The sequence below is a fragment of the Hemicordylus capensis genome, chromosome 4 (assembly GCF_027244095.1).
Source record: "Hemicordylus capensis ecotype Gifberg chromosome 4, rHemCap1.1.pri, whole genome shotgun sequence".
Classification (NCBI taxonomy): Eukaryota; Metazoa; Chordata; class Lepidosauria; order Squamata; family Cordylidae; genus Hemicordylus; species Hemicordylus capensis.
Genome location: NC_069660.1, coordinates 236766776 through 236786764, shown reverse-complemented (window position 1 = coordinate 236786764; position 19989 = coordinate 236766776). Strand labels below are relative to the sequence as shown.

The following is a 19989-nucleotide window of genomic DNA, read 5'->3' as shown; positions in this document are numbered from 1 at the left end:
GTTCTGTGCAGGGCCAGCTAGTTTGTAAGTATTTCAGTAGCACACACAGCTCACTGAAATACTTACAAGGACTCAGGCAGTCAACTTTTAAAAGGCAAGATATGTTTAATGTGTTTCAGCACATTAATTAAACACATGCAATTAAACACATACAAAAGCACTGAAGCGGTTATTCTACAGTGTAATTATTCTAATAACAGCTTGTGAATAACTACTTTGCATGTACCAGTTTTCTATTTTAAGTCTAGCAAGCATCCATTAATGCAAAGCTAATCAGTGAAAACTCTCATAATACTCAGAAGCTGAAGTTCTTCTTAGGAACCTGAACATAGGCATTAAAAAAAACCAAACTCCCTTGCAACTGCAGCTAAGTGAACCAATTGGGACAATGTTCAAATTTTTAATGCAATAAACTAGCAAAAGAGAATCCTTCTCCATCAGATTTGCATGCCATTTGAAAAACGTTTTCCTCAAGTTAGAGCTGGTACCACAGAAATTACGGTTTCTAGTAGAAACAGAAAGTGAGTGAAGAAAGAGACTCTTTTCTCTGGAAGGAATTATGTGGGGATGTCCCTGAAAAAGAGCTATGCAGCTCAAGCCATCTGACAATATTTTCTAACAAGTTGTTCTAGTAAGAACTAATCAGCCTACTTTCATTTCGACAACTGGACTAAATTTGGTTCAAATTGAGGTTCACAAGTTAGATCTCTTGCACCTCAAATGTTCATACATCCACCATCTTGGATCAGGGTGGATGACATTATTGCAAATTATATCATTGAGGTGTCCCTGTGTGTCACTCACTACAACTGTATCAAATTTGGTTCAAATGGGTTAGACAGACGACAAGTTAGTGCACTTGTGCCTCAAAAGTTCACATGTTCCACCATCTTGTATCAAGGTGGATGACATCATCCCAAACTGCAACACTGGGACATCTATATGTGTCCATACAGCTGTAGTAAATTTGGTTCAAATCAGTGAGACTGTTCACAAGTTAGTGAACTTGCGCCTCAAAAGTTTGTGTTCACAATCTTGAATTGGGTTGGATGGCGTTGTCATAATCTACGCTGTTGAGGTGTCCCTGTGAGTCACTCACTGAAACTGTATGCAATTTGGTTTAAATCAGACAGTCCACAAATTAGCCCGCTTGCGCTTTGGAAGTTCACGCAGCCGCCATCTTGAATGGGAGTGGATGACATCATCACAAACTACGCCACTGAGGTGTCCCTACAACTGTACCCGATTTGGTTCACATTGGTCCAGGTGTTGTGAAGTTTTTGGCGGCGGGCAGGGAGAGAAACACAGACACACACAGAATGCCGGGTGATCTCATAAGCCTACTGGAAAGTAGGCTAAAAATAGGGCCCATATTTTTTTGGATAATTTTAAGGTCTTTCTCTCATTTTTGCCATGGATTGGTGCAGCTCCCATTTTCAGAAGACAGATTCTGACTGTATACAATCGTTTTCCCCACTGTTCCTTTAATGGAGATTCAGATTATCTAGCTTTTATTAGATTACAATCCTTGCTGGTTTGCACTAGATGGACCTATGGTCTGACTCAGTATATGGCAGCTTCCTATGTTCCTATGATGTTAAAGCTATTCAATCAAGCTACTGTGCTACTCACCACCCCTTTGGAAAGATAGTTGTTGACAAAGTCCTTCCATGTGATTTCTCTTCCAGAATTTCTGAAGAAAAAGTAATAGGTAACAGCAGCCCAGAAAATAGTGCTGCCCGTAAAATAAAAACGGAATTCTTTGTCATCCCAGGGAAAGTCACCCTAAAGTGAAAAAGAACAAATATTTGATGAGTGTGAGAGTTTCCAAAGTAAAGATAATGGATTTTCTATGTTATAGTTGCAAATTTAGCCCCTGCTAACTTGGCAAAGAGGCACCTTTTTAATGTGGTGATTCTCTTTATTTAGCAGGGGGAGAGTAACTGGCCCTATCCACCCCCAGCACAGTACTTCCAGGGACTGTTGCTGGTGTCTGTCTTATGTTTCTTTTTAGATTGTGAGCCCTTTGGGGACAGGGAGCCATCTTATTTGTTGGTTATTTCTCTGTGTAAACCACCCTGGGCCATTTCTGGAAGGGTGGTATAGAAATCGAATGATTGAATGAATGAATGAGTGAATGAATGAATAAATAGATAAAGGGGCACACCTTTTTTAGAATGCCCTATCCATAAGCTTTTCCTCATGCACTTCAGGAGGACAGCAAACATGAAAATGGATGCAAATACTGAATAGTCCCTTTGACTGAAGTGAATGGAAGGGTCTGTTCTGACAAAAGTGAAACATATATATTGGGCTATATAGAGAACCAGGGATAATGACCACTATAAGATTAACACACTGGTGAAGTATTTTGAGATCAAGATTTTAATGGAGTAGTAGTGTTTATAAAAGTGTTCAACAACAGTCCCAGTATAAAAAAAGATCTGAATATAATTTACTTAAGCTATTTCAGGCCTAATCTTTTTTAATAGCCTCATTTCAGGCAAGATTCAGCTTTTGGAAACCAAGAATTCCCATATCCATCTTCTCTACTGGTACAATTTAATTTCTAAGAAAGTCAAGGCCCTTTAATTGGTTCATTACAGCATACAGATTCAGAATAAAGAAAGTTTACAACCAATGACTCCCAAAACATGACTTGAGACCTTCTGTAATCTAGACCACCAGCCTGCATCTTCCTTCTTGCCACCTTTCTTTCCTCCTCCACCAGTACTGCCTCCTCCTCCTGAGCCAGTCCTGGAAGGTCGCTGGGAATTAGTTGGCTTTATATCTACCAAAAAAAAAGTGCACATGATTCTACAAAAATTAGAAAAATTCATTAAAAGCATGCAAGATTAATACTGTGTAACTCTCTGCCTCATTACTTCTGTATTAACTATTTGTGCTCTGCTGAGAGCAGGAGCCAGCCTAGGTCTTAAAGCAGAAGTGCTGCTGCTATCAGAACAGCCTCTGCACTTCTAGTTCCTCCCCCTTCCTCATTAACACCTAGGATCAATTCCCTTGTGTCATCTTAGAAAAGTTTTGCATTTCCTCCAACCTACCCTACATAACCAGCTGCTAATGGTGGGGTGGACAAACACAGAATGTTGTATGTCACAACATGAGCTAAGTTCTAATAGAGGGGGAGGGATGCAGACTAGATGCATTGGGGTCACTTTTAGCAGAAGCAACATATTTACCATAACAGTTAGTTTGCCCTTAATGGCCAGATCCTGAAGGGGGTTGGTATGAAGCAAGGATTACAAGCATGAGAAAAACTGAAAGTCCCCTCAACCCCATCAAATATCAACTCAGCCACTACTTCACTGGGTAGCTTTTGACTTATCTCTCAGCTCCAGTCCTCAATTTTTAACTTTTCAGCTCATGTCAAGTTTTTGACCTCCTTATCTAGCCCTATGTATTTATTAAGATATGAATAATCTTATCACTGCAGAGGGAACAAGAGCAGTGTGGCTTCAGGAGGCTAGCTCTCTTTATTATTTATTTGTTTGTTATTATCTAAACAAACAGCAGCTAAAACCCAAAAATCATATAAAACAGATTTAAATTACTGTAAATAAAACTTTAGAACTTTAAAACATCATAAACTAATAGCCTGATGACACAGGTGTCTCTTCAAAAATCGTTTAAAAACAACCAGAGATGGAGAGATTCTAATTTCATTTGGGAGTGTGTACCAGAGCCTCAGTGCAACTCTAGAGAGGGCCCAGTTTTGGGTCACCATCAAGCAAGCTGGTGGCAACCGCAACTCCCCCAATGATGTTAATAGCTTGATGAAGGAGGCGGCACTAATACCCAGGGCCCAAGCCATCCAGGGCTTTATAGGTAGTAATTCCAGGTGAATTTTGCCTGGAATCTAATGGGCAGCCAGTACAGTTCTCTTAAAACAGGAGTATTGTGGTTTCTATGCCTGGCCCTGTAGGTCAACCTGGCTGCTCCATTCTGCACCAGTTGCAGTTTCCGAACTACATACAAAGGTAGCCCAAGATAGAACGCATTGCAGTAGTCAAGCCTGGATGGTACCAGCATATGCACCCGTTTTAAGGTCATTTGTCTTGAGAAATGGACGTTGCTGGTGTATCAGCCGAAGCTGATAAAAAGCACTACCGGCTATTACCTCAACCTGAGATATCAGAGAGAGATTTGGGTCCAGAATTACTCCCAAGCTATGTACCTGATCTTTCTTTCTTTTCTTTTTTTTCCATTTAATTTTTTTATTGATTTTAACAATATCTTAACATTCACATCACATTAAACAAATATTGACTTCCCACTCACACCTCCTCATGAATCACCAATTATAGAATTAACCCTTGCTATAATAATAATTCAAAACATATCTTAAACCTTACAAACTCAATTTTGATCTACCCAACCTGCTATATTACTAAATTTCAAACCCTGTTGTAAAATCAATATTAGGAAAATAGTTATTCAAGTATAATAAGAATGGTTTCCAATCTTCTTTAAAGCATTCCAAATTTTAGTCTCTTATCAGTACTGTAAGTTTTGCCATCTCCGCATATTCCAAAATTTTTTATCAGCCAATCTTCTTTTGAGGGCAGTTCATTACTCTTCCATTTCTGCGCATATACTATTCTGGCCACCGTGGTAGCGTACATAAAGAATGTTAAGTTGGTTGTAGGAAACACTCCTTGCATTATTCCCAGCAGGAAGGATTCCGGCTTCTTAGGAAATGTCATTTTAAAAATTTTGTTTCTCATTATATATCATGTCCCAAAAGGCCTTAGCCCTCCTACAAGACCACCACATATGAAAAAAAGTTCCTTCAGAGTATCCACATTTCCAACATTTGTTTGAAACATTTTTATACATTAATGCCAGTTTTTTTAGGTGTCAAGTACCACCTATACATCATTTTATAATAATTTTCTTTTAAAACATAACATGCAGTAAACTTTAAATCAGTTTTCCATAATTTTTCCCAGTCTGCCATTTCTATATTATACCCCACATCTTGAGCCGATTTTACCATAGTCGTTTTAACCACTTCATCTCTTTTCTCCTCCAAAAGCAAGAGCTTATACATTTTAGAAACTAATTTTTCATCATTTTCACACAGCTCCTTCTCAAATCTCGACATCTGATTCTCAAATCCAACTTTAAGATCCTTCTTATAAACTTCATTTAACTGATGGTACTTAAACCAATTACTAACCAAATTTTGTACTTCATTTAAACTTTTAAACTTATAGTCCTTTTCTTGTAAACATAACAAATCCCTATAGGCATCCCATTGCGATTGCATATTTACCTCTTTACGTACTAGAGCTTCAATTGGGGATAACCATAACGGAGTTTTAGGTTCCAACCATTTTTTATATTTTACCCAAATTCTCATTAAACTCCTTCTTATATAGTGGTTAAGAAAATCTTTATGTACTTTGCTTTTATCATACCACAAATAGGAGTGCCATCTGAACCTTCTGTCAAATCCCTCCAGATCAAGTATTCTAGGATTTCTTAATGTTATGTACCTGATCTTTCAGAGGGAGTGTAATGCCATCCAGAACAAGCAGGTCTAGACAACTTTCTAAATTCTGGCCTCCCACAGCAAGTACCTCCATCTTGTTTAGATTCAACTTCAGTTTTTTCTCCCTCATCCAGTCCATTACTGACTCCAAGCAGGAATTCAGAGAAGTTAAGCCATCTCCTGATGAAGTTGAAGCAGAAATAGATCTAGGTGTTATCAGCATATCGATAGCACCAAATCTCCAGATGATCTCTCCTAGCGGTTTTGTGTAAATGTTAAAAAGCATTGGAGATAGAATGGAGCCCTGTGGGGCTCCATGTAATAGCTCTCACTTTGAGAAGCAACAATCTCCAAGAGACACCATCTGGATTCTGAGATGTAGGAACGGAGCCATGTAGGGCAAGGGTCAAGAAAATAGGTAGTAAGATGAACTTCGCCAAGTCGCTTGTCCATGTTCTCTGGAGTCACAAACTGAAACTGATCCAACCTAACCATACAAGAGGAGTTGATGGATACCTTCATAATAGACTCTGCAATAACAGTGGAATCCAGTTCGGCTCAAATCAGAGAGATTTTATCCACTAAAGGTTCAATAAAGGCGTCACAAGAAGTCACCAATGGCTCTACATTCTGATTCAAGGGAGGAGGGACAGGTACTAGTCCCTTCACAACCCTAGAGAACTCTGCTGGATATGAGCTTGAGGATGCAATGTGCACAGAAAAGAACTGCTTCTTTGAGGCATGTTCTGCTTGAGCTTCATATGTGCTCTGTGCTGTAATCTGTCGGATTGAGTAGAGTTTTTCTCTACCTGTGCCCTAATGGCCTGCCTTGCTGCTTCGGCTCCCGTAGTTCTCTTCTGTATACCAAGGGACTAGTTTAGAAGCGGTTTGGAGGGGCACTTAGGAGCAATTGTGTCTACCACCCTAGTTAGTTCATTATTCCAAGTATGAAACAAGGTGTTGTCAGAATCGAACAAAGTTAATGGCAGACATTATGTACAACCCCATGCTGGTGCTGCTGTGCAAGTGCAGTCTCGGTGCTGTCACTACTTTTTAACTACTTAAAACAGTGTGCCCGCAGATGTGCAGTACAGTTTTAAGTAACTGCACAACTGCCTTCTCGTGCAACACCACCAGGGTTGCCTGTGACATGTGCAACAGTGATAGGCAGTATTTTACATACAGAACTCCAATAAAAGTGTTTCTTTGTACCTTTTGTTTCCCCATCTGATCCTTTTGCTTCATTAGCCTTCTTCCCATTAGGAAAATATTTTTCAAACCCTGTTAAGAGAAAAAAGTAGTGTTAAAAACAATCTATGTTGTACTGCATTCAAGACACCAAATCCTTGCCATGAACAGAGGGTCAAGGAGTGGGGAAGGGTGGAGGGAGATGGCAAGAGGTGGAGGAGAGGGGAAAAAGGTGAAATATATTTAGGTTCAATCAGCAATGGAATTGAAAAGAAATGCCTGGGCTCCGAGTACCCGGAATATGGTATCTTACCATATTCTGATTCAATTTATCCAAGAGCAATTTTGTCATGGTATGGAGAGCTCTTGCCCTCGTAAGCCCAGGTCTAGAGAATGGTTCAATCACGATTGCTGGATTGCCAGAAAGAACCTGGTTGCAGTTTATAGGGCATTCCAGCAGGATCCCATAGGGGTTACGACACAAAGTTTAATGGAAGAAAAGAAGAAGTATAAAGCTAGAAATAAAAAAAAGATGAGGCTTTAAGGTCCTCATGGAAGGCTCTCTTAGAGGCAGGCAAAGGATCTAACCCTACTTCCTTCTGGCGTAGAGTGAATAATTATCCCCACTCTTGCACACCCCGGGCTATATGTCAGATCCCTATGAATGAATGAATGGGTGTCCAATTTTAGTGCTTTACACAACTCTGAAATGCTCTCCTCAACTTCAGTGAAGTTGGAGCTTGACTCCCTTCCGGTTTGGCCCCCGGTTACAACTACCAAGATTGAGAGCTTTATAGGAGATCTGAAAGAGGGCAAGGCCCCAGGGCCCAATTATATTTTTCCTGAAATCATCAAAGCAAATGCTGAGTGGTGGATTCCTTTGTTGGCTGCCTTGTTCACCCATATCGATGCCCCAGGGTGCTTCCCGAAAGACTGGGGGACCGCTATAACCGTGCCCATCTTTAAGAAGGGAGAGAGGAATATTCCCCCTAATTATAGACCTATTTCGATTTAAGCGTTGTGAGCAAGTTGTATGCTAAACATCTCTTAGTTAAAATGCAAGCCTGGTCAGACGAGCATGCCATCTTAGGGGAAGAGTAGGCTGGATTTAGATCTGGGCGCTCTACACTTGATCAGGTATTTATTCTCCAGCATTTAATTGAAAAATATGGAAGCAAGCCTGGGTCCTCTTTTTTTGTGGCCTTTATCGATGTCAAATCAGCCTTTGACTCTATACCTAGATGTCTTTTGTGGGAGAAGCTGGGGCAAACCAACATTGATAAGTGGCTGCTTTTCTTGATACAACAGCTTCATGAAAATTTGAATATTAGAATAAGATCTCATCCTAAAGGAGCTTTATCTCAGCCGATTCCTACTTGTAAAGGAGTCAGACAAGAGTGTATCTTAGCTCCTACACTATTTAATATTTTTATTAATGATCTTGCCTGTTTACAGGACTCTAGTTTTCACTCTCCATCTATTATAGGAGTCAACATGCCTCTACTATTATATGCGGATGCTACTGCTATTATGGCTAGATTGCCAGGTGGCCTCAAAAGAGCCTTGAGACGTCTGGCTCTCTATTGTAGAACTAACCAGCTCTCCATTAACTATCAGAAGTTGAAGGTTATGGTATTTGCAAAAAGACCCAAATTATTACAATGGTCGATGATATTATTATTATTATTACTACTACTACTACTACTACTACTACTACTACTACTACTACATTTATATACCGCTCTTCCTCCAAGGAGCCCAGTGTGGTGTACTACATACTTGAGTTTATCTTTCACAACAACCCTGTGAAGTAGATTAGGCTGAGAGAGAAGTGACTGGCCCAGAGTCACTCAGCTAGATAATCATGAGCTTGAGCAGGTTTATACATATAAATATCTGGGAGTGTTCTTGCATGCCAGAGGGACCTGGAAGGCCCATATAGAATATGTTACACTGATGGCTTAGAGAAATTCTCAAGCTATATGGAGTTTTTTTCATATTGGAGGAGGGGAGATAATACCGGCAGCTCTCAAGCGGTTTGCGGCCAAAGCCAGGAGTCAGTTACTGTATGGCACACAGTTGGGCCCCTATCCTTCCTATAAACCCCTGGAAGCTGTGCAAAATAAATTTCTTAGGGCAATACTAAGAGCACCAAGATAAGTTATAGAGGCTCTTCTCACAATCAGTGAGAAGAGCCGTAAGGGGGTTTGCCTGCTTTCCCCACAAACGATCGGAAGGCAGCCCTGGGTGGCCAGATCAGCTGCCCACACGACTGCTGGTTCCATCACGGAGCCGACGGAGGGGATTGGGGGCCATGCAGCCCCCAGAAGTTCCAGGATGCCCCACACTAGCACGCGGGGCATCCTGGAGAGACCTCTCCAGGGTCTACTCGTGTGCTGCCGCGCGCTGCGGCAACACACAAACAAAAAGACAAGGTTACTGGAATGCTTGCTCTGTTAACCTTGTCTTAGGGGAGGGGTATTTATGAGGGTTAGCTGCCAGGAGCTGTGAGGCTCCTGTTGCAGCAGACAATCACCCCAAAGCAGGCTAGGCTCCCTTAGCCCGCTTTTGGGCAATCATGAGAATCGCCTCATAGTTGTTCAGCAGTAAGAAAATTAGGTCTTTGCATGTTCATAGACATTTTCCCTCATGCACCACAGAATTTAACCCTGGTACTGGGGGGCAGGATGCATCCATGGCACGCTCATCACAAATGGAGACTCAGGCAGAACACTGTCTGCTCTGTGGTCTGGAATGGTTTGTTGCACACAAGTACTGTATTTGTCTATATAAGCAAGGAAATCCCTTGCTTCCTCAGAAACAGCGATTAGAAGGGAACGTGTGATTTCAAAACAGAAAAGGGATGGAGATATCAACAAAGCATACAGCATACAACAGAGAAACCAAAGGATTGGGTTCAAAGAATTGACTAAAATTCTGATTGAAAAGTCACTTCACGAATACTACAGATCTTAAAACGCTAAAATCTGCTGCATTCATCTCTCTTGTATGAGCCACATGACAAATAGTTCATACATTCTGTGAGGACTTACAGCAACCCAGACAAAAAGAAACCTCCAAATATTAATCATTCTATTTCATTTAAAATGCAATATGTTCTTCAAATTATAGCTGATGATGATCTCGCTTGCTACCGAGAGTTAGTTAACACTGAAATTCTCTTGGAGCCATAATTCCACAATATGAAGAAGCAGTATAATGTGAGCCAGATTGTATCACTGCCATAAAGCAATAATTACCTTTTGGAGGCTGGGAGAAAAGCCTTTTGTAAGCAGCGATTACATTCACAAGGATATTGTTTCTGTTTGCAGGAATTTGGTCATGGTCATGAAGCTGAAAAATTAAAAACCACTGCTATAAGACTAAATCTTAGTCCTTTAATTATGAATTGCACACATTATCCTTCCAATAAATTTCTATTTGTTAGTAAACACATACATGAGCACATCAAAATAATCACTACTAGTTTGAGAAAAACTGAAGTATGTATAAGTACAGATTAAGAAATAACAAGGGCCAGCTTGAACAATACCATCCAGTGGCCCTGCCTACCAGTGTTCCCTATAAGGGTTGTGCACATGTACATGCTCACAAGTTTTTCTGTGTCCGCTCAGTTAATTTTTGATCCCACTCAGATTGAATCAAGAAAGCCCCATTCTGAATGCACATGCGCGCACACTGCCTTGATACTGCTGCCAAGAACAAAATTTATTCCGCACACAGATGAAAAAAAGAAGAAGAGAGAGAACACTGCTACTACCTACTACATGATGAAGGATGTGAGTGTGCACATTCCACTCCCCGTCTCAACACATCATTCTGTTCCACATAACTACTCAGAAACATGGTTAGTCTGAACCACCCCTCACACAATTATGTGAAGTGGGATGGTGTAGTGAGAAGGGAATGAAATGTGTGTGCTCATGTCCCTGATGGTGTGGTGGGCAGGGTCAGCAGAAAGTATCATATGAACCAGCCCAAAGAGAATAATCAAATTGCGCTTCCTTTTTCAGCAGTCAAAGAAACACCTTGCTGCTCATTAAAATGCTTTTGGACTACTACAAGTCCCAGTTGGAAGCAGCTAACAGAAGTTACATCTCAACCTGTACTGCTGGGGCCTGGCTATCTAGTCCTGCAATAAATATCATTGCTAGACCTAACCTTCAAAAAGAGAATAGCCCTTTTCAGACATTGTGTTACACATGCATTGATCATAACGGGTGAGTAGGGCAAGTGTGGTTATTTGTTGAAAGTAGCTGACCATAGCCCTGTTCAAAAGCAATGATACAACTGTACAACACAAGAAAATGTGGTTGCAACTCATTGGTAGAGCATCTGCTTTGCATGCAGAAGGTCCCAGGTTCAATCCCTGGCATCTCCCGGCAGGGCTGGGAAAGACTCCTGCCAGAAACCTTAGAAATTCACTGCAGTCAATGTAGACAATACAGAGCTAGACGGACCAATAGTCTGTTTTGATAAAAGGCAGCTTCCTATGTTCCTAAGACTCAGAGCACTGTGGCAACAGTCCCTCTTGCTTTAAAACACAATGCCCCTGCATATTACCTAGAACCATCTAGACTATCTGGCAAGCATTCCAGGAATGGTATTAAGTTATATGTTCAATCTTCCAGCAAGAACATAATACCAATGTGCAAAATGTATTAAGAATCTCTTAAGGCATAGTTAATTGTGTTACTCCAGGGGTTCTCAAACCTGAGATCCCAGATGCTGTTGGACGACAACATCACCAGCCATTATTGCTGAAAGTGATGGGAACTGTATGTTTGTAACATTTTTATACTGCCCAAAACTTACATCTCGGTGTAGTTTACAACAAAGAAAAATAAATAACAGAGAAGGTTAAAACATTACAATTTAAAAGCTTAAAACAATATTTTAAAACAATGTTAAAACTATTAAAACATATTAAATAAAAGCATGGGTGAAAAGATGTGTCTTTAAAGACTTTTTTAAAATTGTCAGAGATGGGGAGGCTCTGATTGCAGCAGGAAGCACATTCCAAAGCTTTGGTGAAGCAGCAGAGAAGGCCCGTCCCCAAATAGCCACCAGACAAACTGGTGACAACTGCAGATAGACCTCTCCTGATGATCTCAATGGGTGGTGGGGTTCATGACAAAGAAGCCGTTCTCTTAAATACTATGGGGCTCAAGCCATTTAGGGCATTATAGGTTATAACCAGCACCTTGTATCTTGCCCAGAAACTTATCGGCAGCCCGTGTTGCTCTTTCAGTATGGGAGTAATATGGTCTCTCCAAGACAACCCAGAGACCAACCTGGCTGCCGCATTCTGGATCAACTGTAGCTTCCAGACTACACACAAGGGCAGTCCCACATAGAGAGCATTGAAGTAATCTAGTCTGGAGATTACCAGCATATGTACCACTGTTCTGAGGTACTTCATCTCAAGAAATGGACGCAGCTAGTATATCAGCCAAAGCTGAAAGAAGGCACTTCTGGCCACTGCCTAAACCTGGGACACCAGAGAAAGACTTGGATCCAGAAGCACCCCCAGACTGTGTACCTGTTCCTTCTGAGTAAGTGTAACCCCATCCAGAACAGGCAGATCAAACTCATCTCCCGAGTTTCAACCCCACCCAATGAGTCTCAGTTTGTTATCCCTCATCCAGCCCATCACTGCCTCCAGGCAGGCATTTAAGGAGATTAAGACCTCTCTCGATTATGCTGACATGGAGAAATTTAGATGTGGGTGTCATCAACATACTGATAGCACCCTGCATTAAATCACCTGATGATCTCTCCCAGTGGTTTCATGTAGATCCAACATCTGGGGACCCACATCTGAGAACCCTTGTTAAGCTATCCCAAGCATACATTCTTCCTTAAGAACATAAGCAGCACCCTGATGGATCACAGTCAAGGTCCATCAAGTTCAGGAGTACAAGATCCCAACAAGCAAGAGATACTTGACGGGCCACCAGATATAGGCCAACAATTCACCTTATGAACCACAATCCATTTTCTACACCAATGCATGATGCAGTAGTCCCATCACTCAGGGAATATTCTGTGCAGGAAGACCTGGAAATACTGCTTGTGGATGCAATTTCTAAATAAGTCAGGGTAAGATGGACTAGGAAAGCAGGGGAAAGGACATAACTCTCTTCCCAAATATGAACAAATAGCAGGTTACACTCTTGCTGATACAGCATCTAAAATTACATCAGCCTCAAATTTGTTTATATATTCAAGGGATACATCAGAGCATGACTCATTTTCACTATACCATATGGAATGAGGTACAGATCAAGTTCACTAGGAGTAAAGCCACTTCTCTTAGCTTCAACACTCACTCCTTACTGCAATAAAGGGCCAATAATGCCTACCTTACAAGATCATTGTAAGAACTGCTACGAGATAAAGTGGAGTGCTTTGGGTACTCAGAAGTGTAATCAAAATACTAAGCACTTATTATGATTAACCTAAGATAAGGGAACTGGACAGCAGTTGCGAGTTGTTTTATCCTTTGGTGGTTGGGTTAAAAGGCAAATCAGAGTCACTCCATAGAACAGCGGTTCTCAAATGTTGCTGGGCTACAACTCCCAGCATTCCCCATCACATTTGGCGACCCAAGTTTGAGAGCCCCTGCAATAGGACGGTGCCGAGGGCGCCGCCTTCACGGAAGCCAGCAGGGCCAGTTAACCCCTTCCTGGAACCCAGGTCAGGAGAAAACAGTGGCGGGGGACAGACCAGTCGCCGGCCCCGCGGCCTATCTTTGGCTACAGAGCAACTCACCAGTCTCGGGCAGGGCGAATGCGCCGCTGGGCCTCGGCTCCAGGACAGCTGCTGGGCTCCGGAGAGCCCACCTGGGGCACGCCGGCAGCAACCCCGCGACAGCCACAGGCACCGATGAGCCATGGCCGCCAACACACACACAGGCCCAGCGCGGCTCTCCTCACTCAGTCACACTTACGCCGCGCAGGGGACTGAGCCCCGCCCCGACGTGACGCCATCACGTCGCCCCTCGTAACCCCACAAACTCCACGCTCCCGTTTCTCTTCCGGTTGTCTCCCTCGCCTTCTTGCAGCCGAGGCTTAAGGCTGGTTCTTGCCGTTCCGGCGTTTCCTTGGAAATGTGTGGCTGCTTTTTCAGGGCGCTCGGGACAGCAATGAAAGTGGGGGGAAGTGGCCTTGCTAATGGCCTGGCCGCTGTTGGAAACCAGATGCTGAGCCAGTTGGCTCTGATCCAGCAGGGGCTCTTTTTGTGTGGTGTAGGTGTACATAATGGAAACTGTTGCTACATCGCTTACAGCCCGAGTCTGTGCCTGCTTCCGCAAAAGCGAGTCCCTCCGAACCCGATTAGCCTGACTGACTGACTCTCTTTGCCTAGCGAGCAAGAGGTTGCTGGTTCGAATCCCCGCTGGCGTGTTCCCCAGAATATGGGAAACTCCTATGTCGGGCACCAACCATATAGGAAGGTGCTGAAAGAAGGCATCATCTCGCACTGCGTGGGAGGAGACAATGTGTAAACCCTTCCTCTATTCTACCAAAAGAAAACCACAGGGCTCTGGTATTCGAGAGTCGACACCAACTCGAGGCAGCCTTTTACGCTGGCCTGAGCCTAGCGTTTGAAGCAGAAACCGCTCCCACTCTGTAATGATTGGTGTAAAAATCATTAGGATCCATGAGGATCTTGCCTCTGATCCATGTTTTTTTGCTATAGCAGCACCAGGATGGCTGGATCTGTGATGTTTATAGTGTAATTTGTGGGCACAGATGTGAGCGATGATTTGATTATGGATTTGGATAAAATTGGTGATAAAATAAGGATCCATGTAGATCCAACTAGATCTGACTTTACCCAGACTCTTAAGCTATTGCTGAATGGAACTTCAGGGGCAGAAATAGTTTCCCAGCACACATTTTTTATTTTGTCACTGAGATACTTTATTTATAGTTACATGTATATCCTGTTCTTTCTCCAAGGAGCACCAGTATATGGTGGTTTAGCCTGAGGTAGTTTAGGCTAAAAGAGAAGGGACTGGCCCAGAGTCACCCAGTAAATTTCATGGCTGAATGAGGATTTTAATTTGTGTCTCCCTGGTCTCAGGCCAACACCCTCACTAGATCACACTGACTCTCTAAGATAATGTGACCATTTTAACAAAACAGCCCCATTTTATCCATGACTTTAGTAAACCAAGGCCAATCCTGAATGTGTTTTTTTTTACACTTCTCTGAATAGTTACCTTTCAGGACATAACTTGTTTTAAATGTGTTTTGGTTTTGTATTTAACAGGTTTTCTGTATTTGAATTGTTTTATCTGTCACGATTGTTTTATCTGAAAATCACCTTTAAGATTTTATATGGAAACCCATCGGCTAGAGTAAACAAATACAAATAAACAAGGCTGCATTTTATACACATTTATCAGGAAGCAAGCCCCAGAGTTTCTGAATGAACATGCATTAAGTTCAGGCAGTAAGTCTAGAAGCAAGCTCGAACTTGCAATTTTCAGAACACTCATTCAACACCAAGAAATGGATTTCATGTGTGAAGGAGTAGTTTCAGATGAAACACTACACATAACCCACACCAGACGCAAGACCTTAGCCAGTTCACGCTTGGGATTAATCTTGTTAAAGCACAAGACTGGGCTTCCTTCATTTAAGAAAATAACTCCTAAAGATTTAAGACACTCGCTCCCTCCGCCTCTCTTTTGTGAACGGACTTTATTCGGTTGCGAGCCTTAAGCTTGGGAGTTAAAAGGCTAAGACACAGTTGCATCATTCTGCTTTGCTGTCAGGAAAATCCAAGAATGACCTTAGAACCCCACAAGGCGCGATCGGCTCGGCTGGATCAGATAAGGATTTCGGCGAAATGGGGGCAAAGTTGACACAATGACCGGCGCATCCTTACAAAACGAGATACAATGACCTAAGCATGACGAGCTGGATGGCGGGCGCTTGGGCTCCAAAGGTTAAGGGGACAGCCGCGCGTGCGCCGTGCACCACCATTCTCTGAGCTTGGTGGCACAGGAGTGCGTGCACAGAGCAACACCGGGCGCACCTCTTGGCTGTGGCGGAGCGACGGGTGCCGCAGGAGGCTGCTCTGACTGCCCGGTTGACGAAATCAAGCGCTGACGTCACCTGTCACCTTCCCACCCCCTTTTCCGGGGGAAGCCACGCCCTTTCCTTCTGGCGCAAGAGGAGCCGGTTTCTCCCATTGAGCCGCCATCGTCGCCGTTGCGGCTTTCCAGAGTCCCCCAAGATGAAGATCTGGAGCTCAGAACACGAATTTGGGTAAGGGAAGGGCCTGCGGGGAAAGTGTCTGGGGGGGCTGATGGTAGGCGACGGATGCTGGAGACGGGCCAGGTTTGGAGGAGAAGCTGTAATAACCTTCCTCCCTGCGCCGTCGTCTGCCCCGCTGACCTTCCCCGGCGTGGCTTAGTCCCGTATCACGCGCGACCTCTCCGCGCTTCGCGAGCTTCGTTCCAGAGCTGCCGTCGTCCCCCGCCCCTACAGGTGGTGGCTCCAGCCGTGATGAACCGAGCCCTGGCGCGCCAAGGCTTCGGCATTAAAATCTAAAGTCCCTGGTATTTAGAGCTGGAGTTTCTCAAATGGCATTCCTGTGTGTGTACGCACTGTGTGCATTGCTGTTGGTGATCCCAATATGCTTAGGGGCCGGAGCTCAACCGTGGAGCTCCCGCTTTGCAGGTGGAAAGTCTGAAGTTCAAGGCCTGGCATCTCCGGGTAAAGACCTGAGGAACGCCTTTGTCAGAAGCCCTGGAGAGTGGCTGCTGCCGGTCAGTGTATACCAGGGTTTCCAGTACAGATTTTGGCTACATCGGACTACACTGTGGGGGATCAAGTTTGATAACCCCTGCTGTAGAGAATATTGGCCTAAATGGACTAATGTTCTGGCTTCGTAGAGGACTTGGGAGGCCTTTTAAAGTATCTTTTCTTACCTAACCCGAGTCTTAGGAAAGGTTTGCTGTTAAAGACTTTATTCAAGTGAAACTCCTTTTGACACTGGCCTGTCCTCTGAGTGACAGAATAAAGTTCTCTCTCTCTCTCTCTCTGGTGAGGAGAGAATGAGAGAGTTTATTCATTGAGCTGTCCCCATTTCCCTTCCCCTTCATGCAGGCACAGGAAATAAATATCTGGAGCAAAGGAGATTACTTCCTTTTCATGCTTATGTCTTGGTAGCAAAACTTCCGTTGCTAAGTAGAACTGGTTTCTAATAATACTACTTCAGTGTACATAAACCATGTTTTTATTACCACTTGATGAGTGGTAGTGGCAGCAAGCAGGTATGACTTGCCAATGAATACTTCAAGGACCAGAGGTGCTACTTGGATGGATGTTACTTTTGAGGCCTTAGTCCCACTTTCAACATTCAACTGGTCTTTGTACTGTATGTTCTGGAATGTACTTTGGAGCCCTCGATAGGTTTTGTGTGTGCTCCTTTTTCCTCTCCTAAAGAATTGAGTTGTAGCACATAACACAAGCCCTGAGCAATAAGTAGGTTTTGCTGTTCAGAGGCATAAAGGAAGAGTTGAGATCACTCTGGGCTGGTTCAAATGATGACGTGAACAGTCTGCCATAAATGTGTGGGAAGGAGCATGGGTCTGCATGTCTCCCACTCGCACACCATCACCTTATGATACAAGGCACGGTTCATCTGAACTGCCTTAGACACAGGATTTTTGCCGTGAGACAAGCTGGGACACTGCCTGTTCTCATTCAACTGGGGTGGCAGGGGGCATTGTGTTGTACTCCCAGAAAGAAGGTTAATTATCCTCCAGAGAGAGTCTGTTTAGGGCCCTATGGCATAAGCATGCCAAACAATACTAGAACTTTGACGTGTGAGAAACCTATAGTGTACCATTTGAGAACCAACAGTGGCTATCCAGCAAATAAGTGTTCTATAATGCCTCACAGGTAATTGTGCTATAAAACAGTTTCCTGAGTTCCCATAATTAAATAACCATAGACTTCAATTTGACACTCCATATTTTTATTTGGTGCAATATTGTCCTGCTATTCTTTGAAAGTGACAGATAGAAACAGAGTTCTGCAGGATGATACTGAAGAAATGTCCTCTGTTTGCACCTGTGGTTTCTCACACTCATTGTTCTCTCTCTTTATGAATTTACTAGTAGGTGAGGTTTGTCATTAACTGGGCAATGCCATTTTGCATAGATTACAATTATAGGAAAGTTAAAGAAATTAAATATATTCAATAGAATGTTTGATTAATATGCTGGCAAAAGGGAAATAAAATAACAGTTGGCAAACTTACAAATTCTTCAAAATATATAATAGATATGAAGGTCATTCACATGACCTTTTTAGCTGGGCAGGGAGGGCACAGGGGGAAGGCAAGATCGATCTTGCCTTGCCCCCCAGATGATCTGAATCCTTGTGTAGGATGCAAGGCTTGCATACTCACGCAAGCTGTGCTGCTCCCAGCAGTGTGGCGTTCTGGAGGCTGGGAGAATGCAGCCTGACCCCCAGATATCCCTAAATGCACCACACAGAGTGCAGTGCATTTAGGGATTCTCCCTCAGCCTGGCACTCTAGGCGACTTACTCTGTATCCGTTGAACAGATAATTGATAATTGAGTCTGTGTCCAGGAATAGCTACCAACAAGCCAAGATTTCACCTAGTTCTATATTCTGAAACATGTTGGTTGTGATAGTCATTTTGGTGTATTTAAACTGTATGATGCTTGTACACACTGTGTGTACAGTGTATGTACACTCAAATGTTTATATTTACATCAGAGTAGCTGCCATTTTATTTACTTCCTTAACGTATTTGTATACACTCCAAACCAAAGTCTCAGGGCGGTTCACAACAGAACACTAAACAAAACATTAAAATTAAATGCTAAAAACAGTTTAAAACAAATCAATAACAATCTAAAAGTTAAAAATCCTGGGTAAAAAGGTAAGTCTTAAGACAATTTTTAAAAGCCACTAGAGACAGGGAGACTCTTATTCATTTGACAATGAATTTGTCAGAATTCATGATGATTTTTTTTTATTTTGTTCATAAAACTCCTAAAATCTAAAAATGGATAGGTGCTATACAAAATCTAGAAATTATATGGTCCTACCCTAAGGCTTACAATCTAAAGTTGTAGATCAACTATGGTGAATGATCTCTACCCGCAAGCGCAATCAAAGGGTAAACTGTAAAATCTTTCCAGCTGCTCTTAAAATGCTGAGTACAAGAACGGAGTGTCCTTCAAGATCTTGGCAGCATTGAATAAGCTTCTGTTAGGGGTATCAGTTGTGTTGTTATATAATTGTCTGCTAGCTGCTTGTTGGTACTTTCCCATGTACTTCAGAAATAAGATAAGATTGGAAGACAGCTTTTTCCAAAAGGCTAGATTCCTGAGCTTACTGTCTTTCCTGGTAAGGGATTTAGATTCACTTCTCCAGTCAGCTGGCAGCTCAGAACTTCTGCAACTGATGATGCACCACTTACAGGTGGGGCTGCTTAAAAGAAACATGTGACATAGATGATCTTGGAGAGGATGGCTGTATTCCTTCCAAAGAAGCAGGATTCTTGATTACCTTTCAAGAAAAAGGTTTGATTTACAGTCAAGGTTTGATTTATACTCTGCCATTGGATACATGCTACACTATCTTTAGCTCTCTGTGATCATACGGAGGAAGATGTTTTGCATCTGGTCCATCCACAGATACAGATACCGCTATAGCTACCTAGCAGCAATTCCTACAATCACAATACTACTTTTTCAAGCTACCATGATTGCAGAAATTTCTGCTAATGGATTACTGCCAAGTCATGGCATCTATATCCGGAAGTAGTCTAGATCCCACTGTTACCTTTTTTTAAAAAAAGCAAATGTTTCTGGAGACAGGACACAGTGCACATGGGAGAATATAACTACATGAACTGGACTTGTATAGTGACAGATAGCAGCTGCTAGTGTTCCCTGTAACAGGGACTCCCAGATGTTGGCTCCAACTCCCAGGATCCTCATTTACAGGGGCTTTTGCTTGGGGATTATGGGAATTATAGTCAACAACACCTAGGAATCTTTGTTAGAAGGAACAAGGGCAGTTGCCTAGGAACAGGAGACTTTAAGGCTACAGAGAACAAGGTGATGCTGTGTGACTGAATGAATCAGATTTGGACAAAATTTAGGCAAGCCAGCGGCCCAGATGTTAGCAGACAGTGGTCAGGGCTAATGGGATACAAGGCTAAAGTAACTGCTTACAAGCTCATATAACCAGTGTAGGGTGGCT

At 42.7% G+C, this 19989-nt stretch overlaps 2 protein-coding genes across 6 annotated transcripts in view; one reads left to right on the top strand and one right to left on the bottom strand.

Moving 5' to 3' along the window:
• AFG3L2 (AFG3 like matrix AAA peptidase subunit 2) overlaps positions 1-13749 on the bottom strand; it is a 42118-nt gene extending 28369 nt beyond the window's left edge. Inside the window, exons 1-5 of the mRNA XM_053247459.1 lie at positions 13499-13749; positions 9964-10057; positions 6728-6796; positions 2667-2791; positions 1633-1785 (exon numbers count right to left, since the gene is read on the bottom strand). Of these exons, the coding sequence (XP_053103434.1) occupies positions 1633-1785; positions 2667-2791; positions 6728-6796; positions 9964-10057; positions 13499-13621 (564 nt within the window). The 5' untranslated portion in view covers positions 13622-13749. The remainder of the gene's footprint in view (positions 1-1632; positions 1786-2666; positions 2792-6727; positions 6797-9963; positions 10058-13498) is intronic.
• A 1986-nt stretch (positions 13750-15735) lies between these two features.
• PRELID3A (PRELI domain containing 3A) overlaps positions 15736-19989 on the top strand; it is a 30232-nt gene continuing 25978 nt past the window's right edge. For 2 of the 5 annotated variants that reach the window (XM_053245030.1, XM_053245031.1), the window contains exon 1: positions 15736-16005. In XM_053245030.1, the coding sequence (XP_053101005.1) occupies positions 15974-16005 (32 nt within the window). In that variant the 5' untranslated portion in view covers positions 15736-15973. Of the gene's footprint in view, positions 16006-19003; positions 19305-19989 lie in introns of those variants that run through there. The other 3 variants (XM_053245029.1, XM_053245034.1, XM_053245033.1) reach the window with 3 other exon arrangements.